Source organism: Lepus europaeus, chromosome 9 (assembly GCF_033115175.1).
Source record: "Lepus europaeus isolate LE1 chromosome 9, mLepTim1.pri, whole genome shotgun sequence".
In the NCBI taxonomy this organism is placed as follows: domain Eukaryota; kingdom Metazoa; phylum Chordata; class Mammalia; order Lagomorpha; family Leporidae; genus Lepus; species Lepus europaeus.
The window spans coordinates 852905-874485 of NC_084835.1; the positions used below are offsets into that span (position 1 = coordinate 852905).

Genomic DNA, 21581 nt, shown 5'->3' on the forward strand with positions numbered 1-21581 from the left:
TGTGTTTTCTTTCTCTTAACAGCATCCTTTGCACTACATATTTTTGAAAATTTTACTGGGGTCTAACATAGCATTTTTTCTTTAATGATCATAATTTTGATATTTAATGTAAAAGCTCATCACACTGTCTAGTGTCACCTAGACTTCTCTGTCATCCTCTAGGCGTTTATAATTTTGTGTTTTACCTCTTGGGCTATGGCCCATTTTGCATTTTTTTGTGAAAGATGTGAAATCCGTGTTTAGGCTGACTTCACAGCATATGAACGTCTAATTGTTCCAGTGTGAGTTGAGAACTTTTTTCTTCATTGGGCTTCCTTTGCTCGCTTTCCAAATGTGTGTTGTCTGTGTCTGTGTCCGTCTGTTCCTGGGCTGCTCCTTGTGCCGCTGCTGTCCTGACCCTGTCTGCACTGCTGTGGCTTCATGAAGTTCTCGCAGCGGAATGCTGGCAGGGCTCCGGGTTTATTGTTCTGTGGTACTGTGTGGCCCATTCTTTCTTCATGCTGTTTTTTTTCTTGTGCAGAGTTTAGAATCACTTTATCTTTATCCATAAAATAGGTGGCTGGAGTTTTGCTTAGAATTGCATTGAATTCATTGATCTGCTTGGAAGACATAACATGCTAACAGTATTGAGTTTTCCAGTTCATGAACACAGAGTAATTCTCTATTTAATTAGATCTCTTTCATTGCTTTCATGGCCGTTTTGTGGTTTCCTACATACAGATTCTATATGTGTTATGTTATAATTAAACCTAAGTATTTTATTTTATAGTGTTAATACAAATTGTATTTTTAATTGCACTTTAACTGTTTAATTCAAATTCCGGTGGTTCATTGCTAGAGTAAAGGAAAGTAATTGACTTTGTTATATTAACCTTGTATCTTGCGACCTTGAGAAAATGGCTTATTAGTTCTGAAATTATTTTCCGTTGCTGTCTAGAGCTTTATGTTGGCATCTGTGAGCAAAAGCAGCTCAGTTTCTTCCTCTCCCATGTCTGTAGTGTTGTTTCCTGTTCCTGTGCTACTGTACCGGGAGGTCCCCGACACGGTGTTGACTGTGAGAGAGCTGGCCTGCCTGCCTTCCCCGTAACTTTGGGTGAAGTCCAGTTCCTTGCCAGCACGCATCAAGGTTTCTCTGCGTTGCTTTGTCAGACATTATTGTTTCAGATTCATTTGAAAGGCAGAGTTACAGAGAAAGAGGGAGAGACACAGAGAGAATATCTTCCATCCACTAATTCACTCTGCAAATCGCCACAGCAGCTGGGGCTAGACCCAGCTCAAGCCAGGATCCAGAGCCTGGAATTCCGTTTGGGTCTCCCATGTGGGTACAGGGGTCCAAGGACTTGGGCCGTCTCTGCTGATTTCCCAGGTGCATTAGCAGGGAGCTGATCAGAAGTGGAGCAGCCAGGACTCCAACTGGTGCTCATATGGGAGACATTCTTTACCAAATGAGAGTCTACACAGATTCAGAAGCAGCCCTTCCTCCTCTCTCCTTTTTCCTTCTAAGATGCTGGTAGTAGCAGGGGAGAAAGACTGCACGTCCAGGCTGGAAGATGTGGCAAAGAGCAAGCCACTAGTTTCTTCTTTTGTAGCTCACCTGCAGCCCATCTCTCAGCTTTACTGGAATTTGGAGTTGTCTCAAGATGTTTAAAAAACAACAACAATACAATTCTATGACTTCACATCCTTACTCGGACACAATTAATTCTCTGTGCTGGTCACAGAGCACCCTGGTGGATTCGGCGAGGAATGATTGCCAAGCACCTGTGGTTTCCATGCTTACTGGTGAGGCTCACTCCCGTCTGTAACCATCAGTGCCTGTGGGAGCACGCTAACCTTGGTTTACGGTCCAGTATCTACTGGCAGACTTCGGCTCAGATTCTTGTACTGAATCTATTCCGTGGCACTGGGCACATCACCCTCTGTGCTGGTCCCAGTCCATTCATCTGCACACGAGGGCAGCCGTTCGGTTTCCTGGGGTCGGTGTGGTCTTGGTGGAGCCCCCGGCACAGTGCTCACATGTGACACATGCTCAGAAGACGTGAGATACAGCAAGGGTGGAGCACGGAAATGTGAACGTGCATGTGCAGTGTCTCCTTTGCTTCCCTCTGTCAGGGTTGATGATGATCAGGTTTCAGATGGTGAGCGTGGCCTTGCGAGTGTGCTCCCAGTGTCATTCCTTTGCATCTTCTTCTGTGGCTGTTGCTGTCTAGGGAAAACGCAGGCTCAGAGCAGGTTGATGCCTCTAAAGCAGCCGCTTGCTTCGCCAGCGTCCTGTCACTCCCAGCCACGGTGCTGTCCTGCTGCCCCTGTTGGTCTGAGTGGACCATCTGTGGCTTTTCAGTTGTCCATAGGAACTGGGTGTCCAGTGCAGGCTAAGGCGTGCACCTCGTCAGCTTTCCTCCTGCACGAAGCAGGGTCTGCACTGTGTGGCGTCTCCAGACAGCAAGGTGTTTGTCATGGTTCTGAGACTAGAAGTCCCGGAGCGGAGCATCCGCGGCTCGGAGTCTGGAGGGTCCTGCTCGCGTTCATGGACAGAGCCTACTCTAGATATTCCCTCCTGGTGGAAGTGCCGAGCCACCCAGGGCCTGCTTCCTAAGGGTGCTGATTCTGTCCATGGTGGGGGCACACAAGTGTTTAACCCACAGCAGTGCAGAATGAGAAGTTCCTTTAGACTGCTCAGTGGTGTCCTCTGTCTCTAGCCGTGAGATTGCTCTATGTGGAGCTCATGAGTGAGTCCACGTTGTCTCCCCGTAGGACGGCCTTGCACTCCAGGCTCCGGGTGTGAATATTTCAAGTTGAGGAAATGAAGGCTTAGGGCTGAAACATCCAAGAATTTAACAGAGGCATTCTTCGCTGGTTTTTGTCATTCTGTTTCACTCTCTGAGACTGAAAATAGCTACGGACAGGATTTCCTGAAATGAGATTCAAGTTAAGAATAACCCCAGGCTGGCGCTGTGGCTCAACAGGCTAATCCTCCGCCTAGCGGCGCCGGCACACCGGTTCTAGTCCCGGTCGAGGTGCTGGATTCTGTCCCGGTTACCCCTCTTCCAGGCCAGCTCTCTGCTATGGCCCGGGAGTGCAGTGGAGGATGGCCCAAGTGCTTGGGCCCTGCACCCGCATGGGAGACCAGGAGAAGCACCTGGCTCCTGGCTTCGGATCAGCGAGATGCGCCGGCCGCAGCGGCCATTGGAGGGTGAACCAACGGCAAAGGAACACCTTTCTGTCTGTCTCTCTCTCTCTCTCACTGTCCACTCTGCCTGTCAAAAATAAAAACAAACAAAAAGAATAAATAAGTAAAGTGGTTCTCTGTACCAGTCTCTAGTTAAAAACTCAATGTGGCCTGTATTTAAGCCGTGGATAATGAGGTTTAAGAAATCCAGCCGGGGCCGGCGCCGGGGCTCACTTGGTTAATCCTCTACCTGCAGTGCCAGAATCCCATATGGGCCCCGGGTTCTAGTCCCAGTTGCTCCTCTTCCAGTCCAGCTCTCTGCTGTGGCCTGGGAAGGCAGTGGAGGATGGCCCAAGTACTTGGGTGCTTGCACCCGCTTGGGAGACCAGGAAGAAGCTCCTGGCTTCAGGTCGGCACAGTGCGCTGGCCGTAGCAGCCATTTAGGGGGTGAACCAATGGAAGGAAGACCTTTCTCTCTGTCTCTCCCTCTCACTGTCTGTAGTTCTACCTGTCAAATAAATAAAATAAAAAAATATTTAAAAAAAGAAGAAAGAAATCCAGGGGAGAAACAAGCTTTCTCAAATGACACTAGCAATGACAATTCTGTTTATGGTCTTAAAGTATGGAATGGAAGCTCAGTTCCTCCTACAGTGTGGAGAGCTTGAATTAAACTTCCAAGTCAGGGTGGACTGGGCCAGGTGGCTAACAAATGTCTTCCCTGTGTTCAGATAACATTACTAGGACGCTTGGTCTATAAAAGCAGCGATGTCAGAGGAGTGGAAGCCCTTAGTTATGATGTCAGAGGAGTGGAAGCCCTTAGTTATGGCACTGTTTGTTTAAGAAGCCCAACACCAGAGTTGGAGAAAACCTTGTTTTTATCACCTATCAGGATTTCCCAACTGTGAGGACTCACATTTCAGGCACACTTGATAGAGAAAGTAGGAGCCCAGGCAGGAAGGACTTCGCATTGTTCCTTTGAGAGCACAACGCTCCTGAATCCGTCAGTCCATCATCCAAGGTCTGAGCAAACTGCTGGGTGAGACACTTGCTTCAGGTTGAACGTCTACACCAAGATCTGCATCCTAGCTCCTTTTTTTTTTTTTTTAAAAAAGGGGATGCGGGGAGGGGTGCGGGGCAGGGGGCGTTGGAACTGAAGGGGGGATGTTGGCAGAGAAGGCTGCCCTCTGCAGTTGGGCTGATGGAGCAGCCCTGTGTTTTGGCTCCATCAGGCAGAGTTCCCACAGCCTTGTCAGTAGTCTCTCACACTTGCTCCATGGCACTCTTAGTGTGCTTAATACATTAACTTTCTGAAATAAAGTGAATATTGTATTGCTGGTGAGATGGACATGGAGAAACCAGGCTGAGCCTCCCAAGAATGCTGACACACTCAGCAGTGTCTGGGAGTGCCACCCAGGACAGGAGTGGTGCACAGAGTAGCTTGCCCTGCACCCCTGAGCAGAGGGGCTCCCAGGCGGTGACTGGCAGACACTGTGTGTCTAGTGTGAGAACCCGTCCCAGAGGGCGTTAGCTTTGCCTGCACCTGCCCGGGAGTGTTCATCTCAGACAAGAGGATGAAGCCAGGGCCAGAGTACAGCCCAGTGCATGGTTACCATTGCTGTGAAGACACCCAACCGCCTTGCACAGGCTGTGCTCTGCTTTGGGGGAGCCTGTCTCATTCCCTTCGCCCACGGCAACAGTCCTGAGCCCGTCAGCCAGGGGGATGTAATGTGCTCCATAGCAGCACAGATGTCTCACCCAGGATCCCTCGCCGTGGACAGTGAACACGCCCATTGTGTTGGCCTTGTGTCAGAGCAGCCATGGCATCAGACAGCAGCAGGCAGGGAGCAGCATGGGTAGCCCTGTGTTCATGGTGTGGAGATGTGGCTCCAGTCTGTGAATGATGCCTGTCATGTGAGGCTCTTAACAGAGCAGCAAACAAACGCATATAAATACATATAGTGCATGACAGTAGATGCAGTAAGCCAATCCATGCTTTCAGATGATGGCGGTCACATTGTAGAGGTCCTGGACTGTTTCATCAGTGGAACCGTCAACACTCAGACATGATTTCACGTGTGCTGAACAGTGAGTTAAGTACATGACGGGTTACCTAGAGTCCTCACAGTACTCCTGTGGGCCACCTAGTGGTCGTCACAGTACTTCTGTGGGTCACCTAGTAGTCGTCACAGTACTCCTGTGGGTCACCTAGTGGTCCTCACAATACTCCTGTGGGTCACCTAGTGGTCGTCGCAGTACTCCTGAGGGTTACCTGAAGTCCTCACAGTACTCCTGTGGGTTACCTAGTGGTCCTCACAGTACTCCTGGGGGGTCACCTAGAGTCCTCTCAGTGCTCCTGTGGGTCACCTAGTGGTCGTCGCAGTACTCCTGAGGGTTACCTAAAGTCCTCACAGTACTCCTGTGGGTTACCTAGTGGTCCTCACAGTACTCCTGGGGGGTTACCTAGAGTCCTCACAGTACTCCTGTGGGTTACCTAGTAGTACTCCTGTGGGTTACCTAGTGGTCCTCACGGTGCTCCTCTGGGTTAACTAGTGGTCCTCACAGTGCTCCTGTGGTTACCTAGTGGTCCTCACAGTACTCCTGTGGGTTACCTAGAGTCCTCACAGTACTCCTGGGGGGTTACCTAGTGGTCCTCACTGTACTCCTGGGGGGTTACCTAAAGTCCTCACAATACTCCTGTGGGTCACCTAGTGGTCGTCACAGTACTCCTGAGGGTTACCTAAAGTCCTCACAGTACTCCTGTGGGTTACCTAGTGGTCCTCACAGTACTCCTGGGGGGTTACCTAGAGTCCTCACAGTACTCCTGTGGGTCACCTAGTAGTCGTCACAGTACTCCTGTGGGTCACCTAGAGTCCCCACAATACTCCTGTGGGTCACCTAGTGGTCGTCACAGTACTCCTGAGGGTTACCTAAAGTCCTCACAGTACTCCTGTGGGTTACCTAGAGTCCTCACAGTACTCCTGAGAGTTACCTAGAGTTCTTACAGTACTCCTGTGTGTTACCTAGTGGTCGTCACAGTACTCCTGTGGGTTACCTAGAGTTCTTACAGTACTCCTGTGGGTTACCTAGAGTCCTCTCAGTGCTCCTGTGGGTCACCTAGAGTCCTCTCAGTACTCCTGTGGGTCACCTAGAGTCCCCACAATACTCCTGTGGGTCACCTAGTGGTCGTCACAGTACTCCTGAGGGTTACCTAAAGTCCTCACAGTACTCCTGTGGGTTACCTAGAGTTCTTACAGTACTCCTGTGTGTTACCTAGTGGTCCTCACAGTACTCCTGTGGGTTACCTAGAGTCCTCACAGTACTCCTGTGGGTTACCTAGTAGTCCTCTCAGTGCTCCTGTGGGTCACCTAGTGGTCCTCTCAGTGCTCCTGTGGGTTACCTAGTAGTCCTCACAGTACTCCTGTGGTTACCTAGAGTCCTCACAGTACTCCTGAGGGTTACCTAGAGTTCTTACAGTACTCCTGTGTGTTACCTAGTGGTCGTCACAGTACTCCTGTGGGTTACCTAGAGTTCTTACAGTACTCCTGTGGGTTACCTAGAGTCCTCACAGTACTCCTGTGGGTTACCTAGAGTTCTTACAGTACTCCTGTGGGTTACCTAGTGGTCCTCACAGTATTCCTGTGGGTTACCTAGTGGTCCTCACGGTACTCCTGTGGGTTACCTAGAGTCCTTACAGTACTGTGGGTCACCTAGTGTTCCTCACGGTACTCCTGTGGGTCACCTAGTGGTCCTCACAGTACTCCTGTGGTTACCTAGTAGTCCTCACGGTACTCCTGTGGTTACCTAGTGGTCCTCACAGTACTCCTGTGGGTTACCTAGTGTTCCTCACAGTACTCCTGTGGGTCACCTAGTGGTCCTCACAGTACTCCTGTGGGTTACCTAGTGGTCCTCACAGTACTCCTGTGGGTTACCTAGAGTCCTCACAGTACTCCTGGGGGTTACCTAGAGTTCTTACAGTACTCCTGTGGGTTACCTAGAGTCCTCACAGTACTCCTGTGCGTTACCTAGAGTCCTCACAGTGCTCATGCGGTTACCTAGTGGTCGACACAGTACTCCTGTGGGTCACCTAGTAGTCATCACAGTACTCCTGTGGGTCACCTAGCGGTCCTCACAGTGCTCCTGTGGGTTACTGAGTGGTGTTAATTGCATTCTGTGGTTTTTAAATTCAGTACAACCTGCAACAAAATGTCTCTAAGGGTAACAGCCACATCCCTTCTGCTTACCTAATTAGTATTATACTGTTTGGACTTTATTACAATTATTGTTTATGTAGAACGGCCAATCTTGGAAAAATTAACTTGCATTAATGATCTAATGAGCCGGTTGTTTTGGGCTTCTGGGGAGTGATTTGCTAAATGCAAGATCTCCGTCTCTCTGTCTTTCTCTTTCGTGCATCTGTGTGTGTCCCTCGCTGTCACTCTGCATTTAAAATAATTCCGCCTTAAAAATGTTAAAGCTCACCACCGAGACAAGTTGTTCATGGGCTCCAATTCCTCCCTCACTCCCCTTTGGCAGTCTTTCAGCACAGGGTCAAAATTTAGAGTTCATCGTTGTCTCGGGGATAAAATGTGGGATATTTATTAGAAGGCATAAACACTTAAATATCTTGTGTTTTGCATTTACTCTCTATTCTGCATTACCAGTGATGGTCAAGGAGAAAGTGGCATGTATATTGTGCAGTAATAGAAAACATCTGAATGTTTAATTAGGAACCATGACATCTTCAAAACTGCTCAATTTTTCTCCCATTAGATATTTTCTTGCCATGAAATTTAGCCACTAAATACACTTGCTACGTCTTCCACAGCTTCTTGAATCATTGTTTTTGATGATTTAGTGGCTGCAGGATCCTAGAGTACCCAGAGCATAAACCCTAGGAGGGAAGGGGCCCCCACACCGGGCGGTGCATTCGTCCGACGGACCCTGGCCTCACCAGTGTTTGGACTGAGGCGTTCTGAGTCTATTTGCCAGGTCTCTTTGAGCTGAGAGCGGCAGGAAAATGAATCAATTGGGCATAAGACAAAAATGGAATGTATTGACGGAGATGTTCAAAGAAAGATGTATTTAATTTGCTTTGTCATCAGGCAGGACTTGCTCGAGGTGTGTGTGAAGAACGCACTCCAAGGTTCTTCTGTGTCAGTTCCGGCTTTGGAAGCTGCTCTCCCGTCTGAGGGGCACTGCTGCCCGGATGCTTCGGGAGACGTCCCCTCTCACAGCTCTCCCCGAAGCAGGCCAGCTTCCAGCCTCACTGTCTCTCGTGAGCTCCTCTGGCTCCTTCGAGGGCTGTACTACCCCTTTGCTGTCGTGTGTGACATTGCAGTTCAGCCCTGCAGACTTCTCTGTGTCTGCCCGGGACAGTGGGAACTGGGACGAGGCAGGGGTCACAGCCAGAGACGTGGAGCAGGGACCCCAGGAGGCCACCAGGCTGTCAGGAGGGGCTGCTGGGGCCACTGAACCCCGGGTGCCTTCAGCTCTCTGGGAGGGTAAGGCTGACCATGGCAGCCCGTGGGCAGTGGCCAGGCGAACATGCAGGTGCTGCTGTGGAGGGTGAAAGCTCACTGGGACCCTTGCTGTCCACTCCCCTGTGGGGGGTGGGCCTTTCTGGGGCACCCCCTGCTCCTCCTGAGAGGTCCCTGTCCGTGAGGCTCCAGTGCTGTCCCCGAGCTCTGTTCTTTGGGGAGATGGGAATAGTTGGAACTGGTGGAAGTCGTTCATTTTGCTTGCACACGTGGGTTGCTCACGGTGAAGATCCTCTTTGGCACAGTCTGTGGGGATGCACCCACGGTGTGGGGTGGGCGTTGCCTGTGACTGACCTCAGCCAAGCTTCTGAGTTAAGCTCTGTCCCGGTCTGTCGCGCAGCAACGGAGAGAGCAGGTGTGCAGCCTGCACAGGCACAGTACCTGTCCGTTATTTAGGTATCTGCTTGTGCAAAGTAGTTGACGTCCGTCTTCACAATCCTAATGTAGATGGCTACAGATAGGGAGCAGTGGGCCTGTAGGTTTTGGCTAAGGTGCCTGGATTCAGTCCCAGCTTCAGCTGCTGACCGCAGCTTCCTGCTAGTGTACACCCTGGTGGGGGGCAGCACTGATGGTTCCAATAGTGGGGTCCCTGCCCCCTCCATGCAGGCCTGGATTGAGTTCCTGGTTCCTGGCTGTAGTCCCAGCCTAGCCCCAGCTTGTTGTGGGGACTTGGGAAATAAGCAACAGATGGGATCTCTCTGTCTTCAAATAAATAAACAAAATAAAAATAGGCAACTGTGGAAAGAATACTCAATTTTTACTTAAATTTTTGTTGGACTGTTGTAGGTTAAAAGCTTTTTAGTTAAATATTCTCATTGTGTTTGTCATAAACGGCAGAAATACTATCATCAACAGATACCACAACCATGAATTCAGACGAGCCTCAGAGCCGCTGTTTATTTTTCTCTGGGTGAATTGATTCTCTTAGAACATTTTTACTACACAGGTAATGCATTTGCATTGTGGGAGCATAATAGGAAGCAGAAATAAGCACGGAGAGGAAATTAAAAGGCATTGAAATTGCAACACCCATTGCTGACAGCGGCTCTGGGTTCACACCCAGAGCCCACACATGCGTTTGAAAGCTGAGCACCACCGTGCACGCCGCAGAATTCACCAGGCTTGGTGAACACCTCTGTTTGGGAGCCTGTTTTCCTTTAGAGGTTTGGTAAAGCCAGTGGATAAGAAAATCCGTTCCTGAGGGTAGCTGTTGCCTGGAATATGCCGGTTGACTGAATGTCAGCCTGGATTTGCGGTGGGCCGCGAGGCTTTCTAAAGGGACGAAATCTAAACTTGGCTTGATCATTTGCTTTGTTCTGTCTTTCACTCTCTGCTAATTCTCACACGCGGATATTTGACAGATGTGTGTGATGAAGTTTCTGCACGGTCCCCTGTGTGTGTCAGTCCCTGTCCCTGGGCTTCCTCAGCTCAGGTGCGGCTGGAGCCCGTCTGGTCCCGCCCCTTCCTGTAGTCGTTCACTGCCCACTGTGGTTCTTGCCGGTCCTGCTGCTTCTCCTGTGCTGTGGCCGCCCCTGCCGCCTCTGACGATGGAGGAGACCCTGGTCCTCTGCAGGGCTTCCTCGCCGACTTTGCAAACTCACTGCTGTCTTTGTTATTGATCTGAGGCGTAATTAGGATCATCACTGGGGGGAGCTGTTCACATCATCTGAAGGTCTAGAGGGAAGTGCGGGAAGGCTTGACCATAGGAAGAGAGCGTAAATAGACAGCCGCCACACCCTACAAAGCGTCACCTGTTAGGGTGTACCTGTGGGGACTTGGCCTATGGCCTGTGTTTGGGGCTTTGCGAACCGTGGGCTTCCCTTGCTTATTGTTAGACACTTGGTTGCATGTTACAAAGTTTACATTCGTGACTTTTGAAGATACCACTTTAGGCTGAGGATATGAGACTGGCGTCCTCCAAGAAAGTAACAAGACGGACAGCAGTGGGTACATTGTTCACAGCTTGTGCAGACCGGCTAATGGTGCGCGTGTCCTGTAGATTCAGCTGTAGAGGAGTCTGCACCTTGTCCTTTGAGTCTATACGTACCTGCAGAGGCATGTCTGGCCCCCACAAAGGATGTTCTTGGCCACCACATTTAAACCAACTTCGTCTCCTGTCTTTTCACCCTGTTTCCTTTTGATCACTGAGTTCAATTTGCAGATTTATCTGCTTCTATTGTTTGTCCAGGAAATGTCTCTCTCCTGGTCTGTAAGCAAACAGGAGGACAGAGAACATGCCGTGTGTTCTCACCGGGTGTGTCCCCTGCCCACAGTACGGTGACTGCCCACGGCAGCCCCGACCAAGGCTTAAGCAAACCACAGCTGCGTGCATGGTGAATGACTGGCTGCCTGACCCAGCGTGAGTGGCAGCGCAGTGGGTTGAATTGTTTCCCTGGGAGTCGTCTTTGAGGATGGTCCTACTGTATTCTGCTGTTGTACAACAAAGCTGCCTTCTGCTCTGATGAGGTCTCACTGTTTAGTCCGGTCCCTGATATTAGCTGGAGGAGGTTGGACGGAAGCCCGTTGCCAGGCAAAGTCCGCTTCAGCAAGTCCCAAGCTCTCCTGGAAATCCCGAACTTCCAGCAAGAAGACGAAGGCGTCTATGAGTGCACGGCAGGCAACCTGCGAGGAAGAAACCTTGCGAAAGGTCAACTGGTTTTCTACGGTGAGCGAACTTCAAAAAGTGTGCGAAATGTTTGGTGCTGCCCTTTGTAGTACACTCTGACAGTGCTGAGCCTGGCCTCGGGGAGGCACACTTCCTCCTCGGATGCCTTGCCGAGATGGCGGGTGGGGGCGGCGTTCAGCCTAGGTGTTCCGCAGGGGCTGGTGCTGTCCCAGCTGCTGGGATAAGGCTATAAAGCTGATCCCGTGAAGTCCCGTGGATCAGCCTGCGGCGCTCCTAGCTGTGAGTGAGCAGAATTTACAAGTGGAGGAGAAGTGACAGGAAGAGGGGTGTCCCAGGGTGGTGTGCAGCAGGGGCTCCTGCTCGGCAGGCCCTGCCCACCCATGTAGAGGTCATGGACAAAGGAGGACACTGTGTGTCTCAGGTGTTTGAGCCTGCCATGGACTTGGGAGGTGATGGCTGTATAATGTCTACAAGTCCTCTGACGTCTCCCTTCATCCAGACCAAATACATCCTTGCCTGAAATTTTGTTCTGTTTCACATAAAATAAGCCACATAACTCCTCCAAGTTACGAAAACATTTTGTGTTTTTAAATAGTAAATCCAATGCACCTGCATCCAGAATGTTTTAGAAGCGTGTGTTACACACAGTCAGAGTTACTCTGTGTGACATATTTATAGTCAGTGATGAAGTAGCTGAAGCAAATAGCCATTTTCTGGAAAACAAGTGAAGTGTCGGACACCATACCGACCTCCCCGCAGTGCTGGCTGGGCGTCTGCTGGGGAGACCACTGTGCGCCTTGGTTCTATTACTTCCCATTTCCTTTAGAATTTCCAATTTTAGCCTGAAATGAAAAGTACTATTTTATATACAATATGTGATTTCCTACCAATTATTCCCCTACAGTTTAAGCAATGAGCCGAGAGAAAAATATTCTTTTCAGTAATATCTACTTGTTAAGCAAAGTCCTTGGAATTCAGCATCGTTTGCAAATAAAGTAGTAAGAAAGCAGCATAGAGTTTCCAGGAGAACCAAGATATTAAAAGGCTTTGGATTGTTTGCAATGGGTAATTTTCTGTGTTTCTTTTCAACGACAGAGATAGAACCCAGAGATGCGCTGGGACACACAGGTGCATACAAACGGGAAACCCACGAAGAGGGATTTCCTCTGCACCCTTCCTGCCACCATTAGCTCACAGAGAAACCTGAAAATAATAACTCGTAGGATTTTTCTGATGATGCTAAGAGGCATTATCAAATAACTGTGGGAGATAAATGGACGAGGACCCTGCATGAGCTACGCCATGGCTGTGAGCCCCCAGAGGGGCCCCGGAGGCGCCTCTGTCTGGCCTGCTTCCGGGCGTGCTGTCCCAGCACAGTCACGCGGCACGGCCCACCACCTCGTTAGCCAGCCCGTGAGCCCGAGTGGTCCTTGCGGGAGCGGTGGATAACTGATCAGAAGGACAATCATTACACCCTCAGTCACATGCTCACTGATTTGCCAAAGTGCTCCCGAAAGAGAAGAGATTTGGCTTAATTACCTCAGAGCGGAATAATACCTGGAAAATTCAGGAGAGAGTCCCTCTGTTTTGTTATATTACTGGGTTTACGTTACAACTCAGAATCACGTAATCTTATATAACTGTCTGTATTGTGTATTTTATAGACCCTAAAAGAAACCTATGAGGTGCTCTTAGCGTGACAGAATACAGAGGACGCTCAGAGAGCTGAACTTTAGAAACAGAAATCTAAACTTCGAGCCTGTCTAATAGACCTCAGATCCTAAGTTCTTTCTCGCTGGTGCTCAAATGTCCCATGTATTTGAAGATCTGAAACTTCGCTCTTCAGGATCCTAGACACCAAAGGATGTGCGTGTTTAAAAAATGTCTTAAAGTTAAAATACTGCACTGAGCAAAAAAATCAGGTACATCTCAGACCTTTGTAAGCCATTTAAATTATATCTGAGCATGTATTTCTTATCCTAGGTCAAACATACATTAGGGACATTTCGAAATAAATAGATAAACTATCTACTACCAGTAAAATGCTGTTAATAAAATCCAGCGAGTGGTTCAGTGTCGCCGATACACCCAGTTCCTCTGGGTCTTTCCTCGTTTGTCCCTCAAGGCTGTTCAGAGACTGGACAGAGCTGGCCTAAGACCTCCTTCCCGCCCCCCACACCTGGTGACAGCACAGTTCCCCCGACTCTGGAAGGGGCTGCTACCTTAGGGGAGGCGGGGTTTGCAGGGTGAAATGCCCAGGAGACAGGCAGAAGTGGGTCTCCTGCGGACACCACTTCACATTCGCAATGAGTGCTCTTCTGGTCCCACCGCCAAGCGGGGGCCAGCTCAGCAGCGCCCTCTGTGGGTGCCACCTCGAGCACCTCCTGCCTCCTCTCAGCTCCTTTGGCCCCTCAGTCCCTCGGCAGCCCCAGCCTGGAGGTGCTGAGTGTTGGGAGCACGGAGTGAATGCCCCCACCCCGTCCCCAGGTGCACAGTCACTAACCCTCCTGATTCTTCACAGGGGACAGAGTGAAACGGCCCGCGGGGATGGCCAGCTCAGTCCCTCGGCAGCCCCAGCCTGGAGGTGCTGAGTGTTGGGAGCACGGAGTGAATGCCCCCACCCCGTCCCCAGGTGCACAGTTACTAACCCTCCTGATTCTTCACAGGGGACAGAGTGAAACGGCCCGCGGGGATGGCCAGCTCAGTCCCTCACCCTAGGGATCCTCTAGTTTCTGAGCGCGTCCCCTGGAGCAGGGCACCTAGTATCTCCACAAAACCCCATAGCAGAGGGCTGTGGGAGACTCAGGTGCCAGTGAAGCCTCTGGCTTGGCCCAGCCTGAGCCTCCACGGGGAGACCAGGTGCTGGGACGTCCCCGGGGCCTGAGGAAGGGGGAGCATGGCCGGCACACCCCGCAGTCTCCGTTCACCTCCATGGGGACGATGCCCGGGTTCAGATGCATGCGACGCTCACCTGCTCCCCTGGATGACCTAAGGATAACAGCGTGTGTGGGTCACGTCAGCTGTGCCACTGTTCTTTTGCCCCATTCTATGCAGAAATTTCTCAGATGAAAAAAAACATGATTTTGAAAAATGTATGACCTGAATTAAAGTTTGTTCCTGAACCTTGATCCAACCCCAGAAGTTCCCGTTTGCTGTGAAGCATTATCTCGGAGGGCCCTGAATCCTCACCCTATCAGAACGTGACGTGGCTCACGGTGGTTCATGCGTGGTGCTGTGGGGAGTGACGGTGTCCGGTGGAGCCACATGTGGCTGCCGAGGATCTGGGTTTGGGTCACTTTTCCTACTGGACCATGCACTAAATTTAGTGTAGAATTCTTCTCTGCCCTCTTCTCCATTTTGATCTTTGCCACCACTGCCACGTTGTTACAAAGGTGCAGAGATGGCACTTAGTGTGAACCAGTGCCCAGTGAGGTGTGTGGCAGGAGTCCTGTCGCCCACCTGGGAGCGCCTGGGGTTCTACCTTCAGTGCGTGGTTGTGGCCTCGCCGGCCATGAACCTTACCCTGCCAGGGTCTACAGCCTTTGGAAGGTAGTTTAGAGCTGATAATTCCCTTGCCTTTTTCTATTCAGCCCCTCCAGAATGGGAACAAAAGATCCACAATACACACCTCTCCATCTACGACAGCTTGTTCTGGGAGTGCAGAGCAAGTGGAAAGCCGAGCCCGTGGTACACCTGGTTCAAGAACGGGGAGCCCCTCCACCCTGAGGTGAGCAGCTCATGTTCGCGGAAGCATGGGAGGTGCGCAGATTTCCTTCACCCTCAAGCAAACAGAGCACCTGCTCTCATTCTCACCTTTCGGTGAGGAGAGGAAGTGTAGAGAAGACGCGTGAGACCCGTAGGAGGCCACTCAGCGGGTCAGACGTCCTCATTAATGTCAGCCTCACCCTCATCCCGGCTGACTTCATGGAACTTGTGTGGTTTCCAGGCCCTATCCTAAACTTCCTCTCGTGCATTTGCTTGTATTCTTGTAGCGACTTAGAAGAGAGCCACAGTTATTATCCCTTCCCATCAGGGGTCGGGGACATCAGACCACAGGCCCTAGAAGGCCCGTGGAATCGCTGGGTGTGGTCTTGTCAGGACAACTGCAGGCAGAGAGAATAGTGGGGTGCAGGGACTCCTGGGTCTCCAGCTGGGGACTCGGGGCGAGCCGAGGCCACCACATTTCAGGCTTCGGGAGTCCCAGTGCTAGGATGCGAGGCCCCAACCTCAGCGTGGTGTCCACACCCAACACCAGTGCCACCAAGGTGACACTAAGGGAGGGTGGAGTGTGCTATGCTATTCTACGACACCTGACAGAGTTAATGTGCATTCTATGGAGACAGCTACCATTTTTAGAGAAATGGCATAATGTAAAATATATTAAGCACTAAGTTACGGCAAGTGTACTTCTGTGTTTTGAACTTAAATGGGGCTGGAGTCATGGTGCAGTGGGTTAAGCTACTTGTGACACCAGCTTCCCCCGTGGGAGTGCAGGTTAGCGTCCTGGTTGCTCCACTTCAGATGGAGCTTCTTGCTTCGCTCATGTGCCTGGGAAGGCAGAAGAAGTTGGTCCAACTGCTTGGGAGACCCAGATGGAGTGCTGGGCTCCTTGCTTGGCCTGCTCTGTCCCAGCTGTTGCACCATTTGGGGAGTGAATCAGCAGATGGAAGATTGTCTCTCTCTCTGTTTAATTCTTTCACTTAAATAAACTTTAAAAAAGTAAATACCTCACAAAAGCTGCTTGGGACGAGTGCTCCAGTGTGAGATCTCGTGGTGTCATGTCGCCTAACACGTGGTCTTCATGCCTGTCCTCTGTCAGGAGAGGATTCAGATAGAAAACGGGACGCTCATCATAACCATGCTCAACGTGTCTGACTCTGCCGTGTACCAGTGCGCCGCAGAAAACCAGCACGGGGTCATCGCCACAAACGCGGAGCTGAGGGTTTTAGGTAAGTCGTTCCCCTGTGACCAGAGCGCGCAGGGTGACACTCAGCAAGCTGTGGCAGACAGAACCTAAACCCAGTTGTTTCCTGGAGCTTACACGCTGCTTTCTCTGGAAACTGCGGGCCACGTCTGAACTCAGGGTGGCTGTTACTCTGCTTGGGCTTGCGGGAGAGCCCAGGCTCTGGCACAGCTCCAGGCCCATGGTGTGGAGTCCATCAGGAATGTTCCCAGCAGCACCTGCTACAGCAAGGGTAGACTGTCACAGTCTACAGTGACATCAGAGCACCCACGTATTTTCTCTCTTCACAAGAGGGCCCGTGACTTGGCGTGAGAAGAGTCAGATCTGAAGCATGGAGGTTCCATCATCAAGTGGGTGGTTGTCGGCAGCCCGCGTGGTGAACGTCCTCTGTGCTCCGAGGGCACGGCAGATGTCCCTGCAGGCCAGCTGAAGGGCACAGCGAGGCCTGGGCAGGCTGGTGCCGGGGGCGTGGCCTGTCTGCAGGTCAGCTGCTGGAACTGCAGGGCAGGGTCAGGGATGGAGGCAGGATGCTGTGTCCCGCGTGCACAGCCGTGGGAGGACTCGATGCGCCCGGCGATGTACACACCCTCCCCCACCTGAGCTGCACTGTGTCCAGCAGTTACAGGGTAGGGACAGGGCTGAGCCGCCCTGTTTACTGTGCCTCTGCGGAGGACAGACTGCATTTTGGTGATCGAAGGTGACCTAGAGGAACGCGTGGGGCTTCCGTGGTTACCTCTCCCCTGTGTGAACATCTGGTCCAAGTGGGGCGTCTGGCCCGTGGGCCTACACAGCCTGCAGGGCACGTGCTCTGGCCTTGCCAAGGCAGACGCTGGCGGGACTCAGCGTCCCACCAGTCTGCGTGGGCTGCTTTTTAAGTGGGTAATTTTGAGTGGACTGCAGATGGTGTTGTAAATGTCCACCTGGCCCTTGTCAGAAAAAGGTTATCTCACCCCGATCAGGACTGTAACGTTGACGGGTATTCCTTCTGCCCAGGGTTAACATCCTCTGGGACAGTCCCCTCACCTGCTGCAGTAAACACTTCAGGAGCAAGCTTCTCCCTAACAGCCTCCTCCCTCCTCACGACCACCAGCACCCCCCGGCGGGCTAGGTCAGGGAGCACGCCGCGTGCCACGCACTCCACGTAATAGGCTTTTTTGTCAGATCTGAAGCTCGGCGGTTCCATCGTCAAGTGGGCGGTTGCCGGTAGCCCGCGTGGTGAATGTCCTCTGTGCTCTGACGACTGAGTGAGTGAGTGTGAGTGAGCTGAGTGTCGTCGGTGCCCCCCAACTGCCTGAGCTGATCGCTGCTGTCCACTTCACGTCGCAGAGGGAAGCAGCCCCCAGTGGGCTAGCTCAGGGACCCGCTCCTGGCTTGGGGTGGCTCTGGTTGTTCTTACGAGAGTGCACCCGGGGTCCCAGTTACCGCTTCAGTCTGTGGCTGTTAGACTAATGAGTAACGTGACATTTGTAAATTTTGTCGTTAGCCTCAGCTCCAGATTTCTCCAGAAATCCCATCAAGAGACACTCCGTTGTTCACATCGGTGGGGACGTCACCATCGAGTGCAGGCCGAGAGCTTTCCCCAGAGCAGCTGTCTCCTGGAGAAGAGGGGCAGAGGGCCTGAGACAGAGCAGGAGGTGAGTGGGCGCCAGGCGACATCTTCCCACGGCGCAGGGTTTGCCGGGCCTGCCGAGGCTCTCTCCATGGCAGCTGTTCACGAGACACCGACGTTTCACGGGGCAGAGAACAGCGGGATCTTGGGACGCTGTGACCTGCTGGCACGTTTGCTGTCACATCCTCAGTGCACGCGCCCGTAACGTGTTTCAGAAACCCATCAAACCTTTCCTGTATTCACTGTGAAGGCTTCTCCCCCAGCCTGCTGAGAAATCAGTGGTGGGAATGTTCCACAGAGGAGGCTCACCTGGGTGTACTCCCTGGCGTTGCCGATTCCAGAGAGTCGCATGGCCTTCACCTGGTGGCAGAGCGCATTCTCCACAGGGAGAGTGCAGGCAGGGGCCCGGCGTGGCTGCAGCTGGGGAGCCAAGACAGAGCCGGTGCTGTGCTCCACAGCACACACTCCGCTGCTTCACTCACTGGACCTGCGTCCAGACGTGACTGCTCAGCCCAGCTCTGCTCGCTGCTGTGCACCCAGAGGTGTGCTGCGGTCCCAGCAGGGAGGGCCGCCGTTCCACACACGTGACACGGGGCCTTCGTTCAGTGCAGCGTGTGCACAGCTAGCCAGGCAGGTGGAACCAAAGCAAGTAGCATGTGCTGAGCAGCGGCAGCTGTCAGTCTTGGGAGGAGGGCTGTGACAGGCAGGAGAGTGCGTTCGGCACCAGCTCGGAATCCCGCCACCTGCTGTGGTTGGCCGCAGGCAGACACAGCAGGCAAGCTTCCGACATCTCAGGGAAAACCAGGATGTGGGTCGTGAATCCCATGAGCCAGAAACAGAACACCTGGGGCTGGAAGTGGGGACTCTGCTCTGTTTACAAACTCAAAAGTGCTTTGTGGCCGAGGAAGAGAGTAAGCCGGGTTAAAACCGCTTAAGGCCCTGGCTGTGTGGCGTGCGTGCGGGTGCCTGGGGGTGTGGACTGACCCACACTTGATCGGACGGAGCGTGCGTCCCCTGGTGCCCTCCTGCCTCACTCTGCCCGCCTCCAGGTGCCCTGCAGCCCCTGCGCCGAGGCTCTCCCCAGGGCAGGACCAAGGAAGCAGCAAACCCCCATGGGAAGGGCTGTGGGCTCTAGAGAAAGCTGGTCCCGGGGAGGTTCCGGGAGGTGAGGACCCACCTGGTGACTTCACAATGCTTCCAAGTAGAAGTGGTCTTTCTCTTGGCCTTGGAGATAGCTATGCAGGAAAACATGTATTTGCAGTGACTGTTATAAGCACGGTGCTGTCTGCTTTGAACTGGCAGTGTCACCAGCTCTCCTGGCACAGTGTGGGCGGCTGGGGGGACCTCCACCCATGGTGCTGACTGAGTGTCTGCTCACAGCCAGTGCGCAGTGCATGTGTTTGGGGCTTCCGTGAGGTGACAGCCAGTGAGGACAGAGCTTGGCTTGGTGCCAGGTCTGCCATCCCACCTTCGCACTTCCCCTGTCCTGGGGAGTTGGTTATTGAGGTCAGACTGTGGATCTCAAAGTGATTGATGTGTTTCTGGTTAGCCGTGCGCCATCATCAATATCTGTGCCTTCCTGGGAGCTCTCTGTGTGCATAGCAGCTTTGGGGGGAGGAAGTTGTCCTAGAACTAAAGATAAGCAGAGGTGTGGCCCAGTCCGAGGCTACTTGGTTTCCTGTTGGGAACGTGGCCACGTGACATCTGCCTCACCCTCGCTGGGCTCAGCAGTGCCACGAAAACTGAGAACAGCTTGGAATGGTCCCATGGGCACAGCCAGCACGCTGTGCAGGGGGCCTGGGCTAGGGTCTCCTTGTGGACGTGCAGCATGGCCTCTGGCGAAATCGCCAGGCTGCCTATGGCTTGGAAGTCACTGTTGGATGTATGTGAAGGTTAATGTTATGAAAACAACGTTGGGGAAAATTAACCATGCGTCCATGCTGCACAGACAGAATCAGTGGAAAGCATGACGTGGTGCAGTGGAGCTGCGAGCTTGTCTTAGCTATAACTGTGTGTGCACTTGGGCGATTCGCTCAGTGGACCAGGCGCCTGTGCCAAACGTGACAGTGGCTGAGAACTGAAGACACAGCACACTCCCCAGAGGCCCAGCACCCTGCACAAAGCCCGACACCCTGTGCTGTTAGATCAGTGAGTTGAAGCCCACTTGCTGTGACGGAGTGTAGAGACTGCACAGTTGGGCCCACAGCCTCAGTAACTAATACAGCTGTGGTGTTTATCACTGCACACAACTGCTCAGCACCCGTTCGACCCAGCTGCTCCGTGCTGAGGTGATAGACTTTCCCCTGCCCTGCTGCAATGGCAGCTCTGGGCTCCAGCCCCAGTTCTCCTTCTCGCTCCATGGATAACTCCTAGTCTGTTCTTGAACCACATTGGATCTCAGTTGGTCACCACGGAGCAAGCAGCTCAGAGCTTGTATTTCCAAGGGACCTGATGGGACTCAGGTGACATTGCAGTGAAAGGGAGGTGGCCCACCCGTGACCACTGCCCTGGACACCTGCACGCAGACCGCAGCTGTGCAGGCTGGCCGCTGGCAGTCGGAGCAGCACCCCAAGCCTCACTTGGGAACCACAGCCCAGGAAGATGGAGCTTCTCTATGTGCACCGTTCTGAGGCAGTGACGGAGGCCGTCCACATCTGCTGAGTGTGATCAGTCACTTCTTCTCCTGTGGATCTGCTTAGCAGGTGAGCCGACAGCATTGAAGACCCTGATCTGCCTCTAGGGCCAGCGACCGCTGGCTGCCTCGGCAGGGATCAGCTCCCGAGTCACAGGACATGTGAACCCGCTGGACACACAGCGCCAGGCCATGCCCTGGCAGGCATTGTCCGAGACAACCCCTGAACTAGTTGGGCCACGGTGGACTCCGAACAGGAGGAATGCAGACGGGGAATTTCATCCTGTGATGGGAAGAAGAGTAACCAAAGCCATGAAGAAGGCACAGCATTTCTCCCTTATGTCCTTAAAGAATAAAACCATATCCACGCATGTCAGGCCAATTGTCAGTATTTAAAATAAGCAGCCGAACACCTCCTGTGTGCCTGGCAGTACACTGGGAACGCAATGGCTCTCAAACAGGGAAGCTCATTTTCCATATTCAGCGCTAGTTTTTCAGTTTTATTTATGTATTTGGCAGGTAAAGAGAGACAGAGAGTGATCTCCCATCTGCTGGTTTAATCTCCAAATGACTGTGACAGCCAGGGCTGAGCCAGGCTGAAGTCAGGAGCTGGCGCTCAGTCCAGGCCTCACATGTGGGTGTCAGTGCCCCCAAGCACTTCCGTCATCTGCTGAGCCTTCCAGGGTTAGGGTTAACAGGAAGCTGGATCGGATTTGGAGGAGGAACTCCGTCCCAGGGGCTCCGATACAGGATGGAGATATCTTGAGTGCGAGTTAACCCGCTGGGCCACAATGCCTGCGTTTCTAAAGATGAGAGATGTCAGAGCGCGGTGTGGACCCACCGTGGACACCAACTCTGGATGCTCGAGTCCCTGGCACAGAAGAGTCCTGTTCACGCGGACCCTCACACGGCCTGCGGGACTGCAGGTGCAGGTGGGCTGGGACGCCTGGCACCACACGTCCGTGTGCTGACCGTGCGACAGAGACTGGACCAGCAGTGCGCGTGGGCCTCGTTTGCTCATCTCACAGTGCTGCACATGTGGGGC

At 52.5% G+C, this 21581-nt stretch overlaps 1 protein-coding gene across 1 annotated transcript in view; it reads left to right on the top strand.

The window, feature by feature from the left end:
* Nucleotides 1-21581, top strand: part of CNTN6 (contactin 6) — a 121962-nt gene that overhangs the window by 59024 nt on the left and 41357 nt on the right. Inside the window, exons 7-10 of the mRNA XM_062200334.1 lie at nucleotides 11187-11371; nucleotides 14923-15059; nucleotides 16152-16281; nucleotides 17779-17929. Of these exons, the coding sequence (XP_062056318.1) occupies nucleotides 11187-11371; nucleotides 14923-15059; nucleotides 16152-16281; nucleotides 17779-17929 (603 nt within the window). The remainder of the gene's footprint in view (nucleotides 1-11186; nucleotides 11372-14922; nucleotides 15060-16151; nucleotides 16282-17778; nucleotides 17930-21581) is intronic.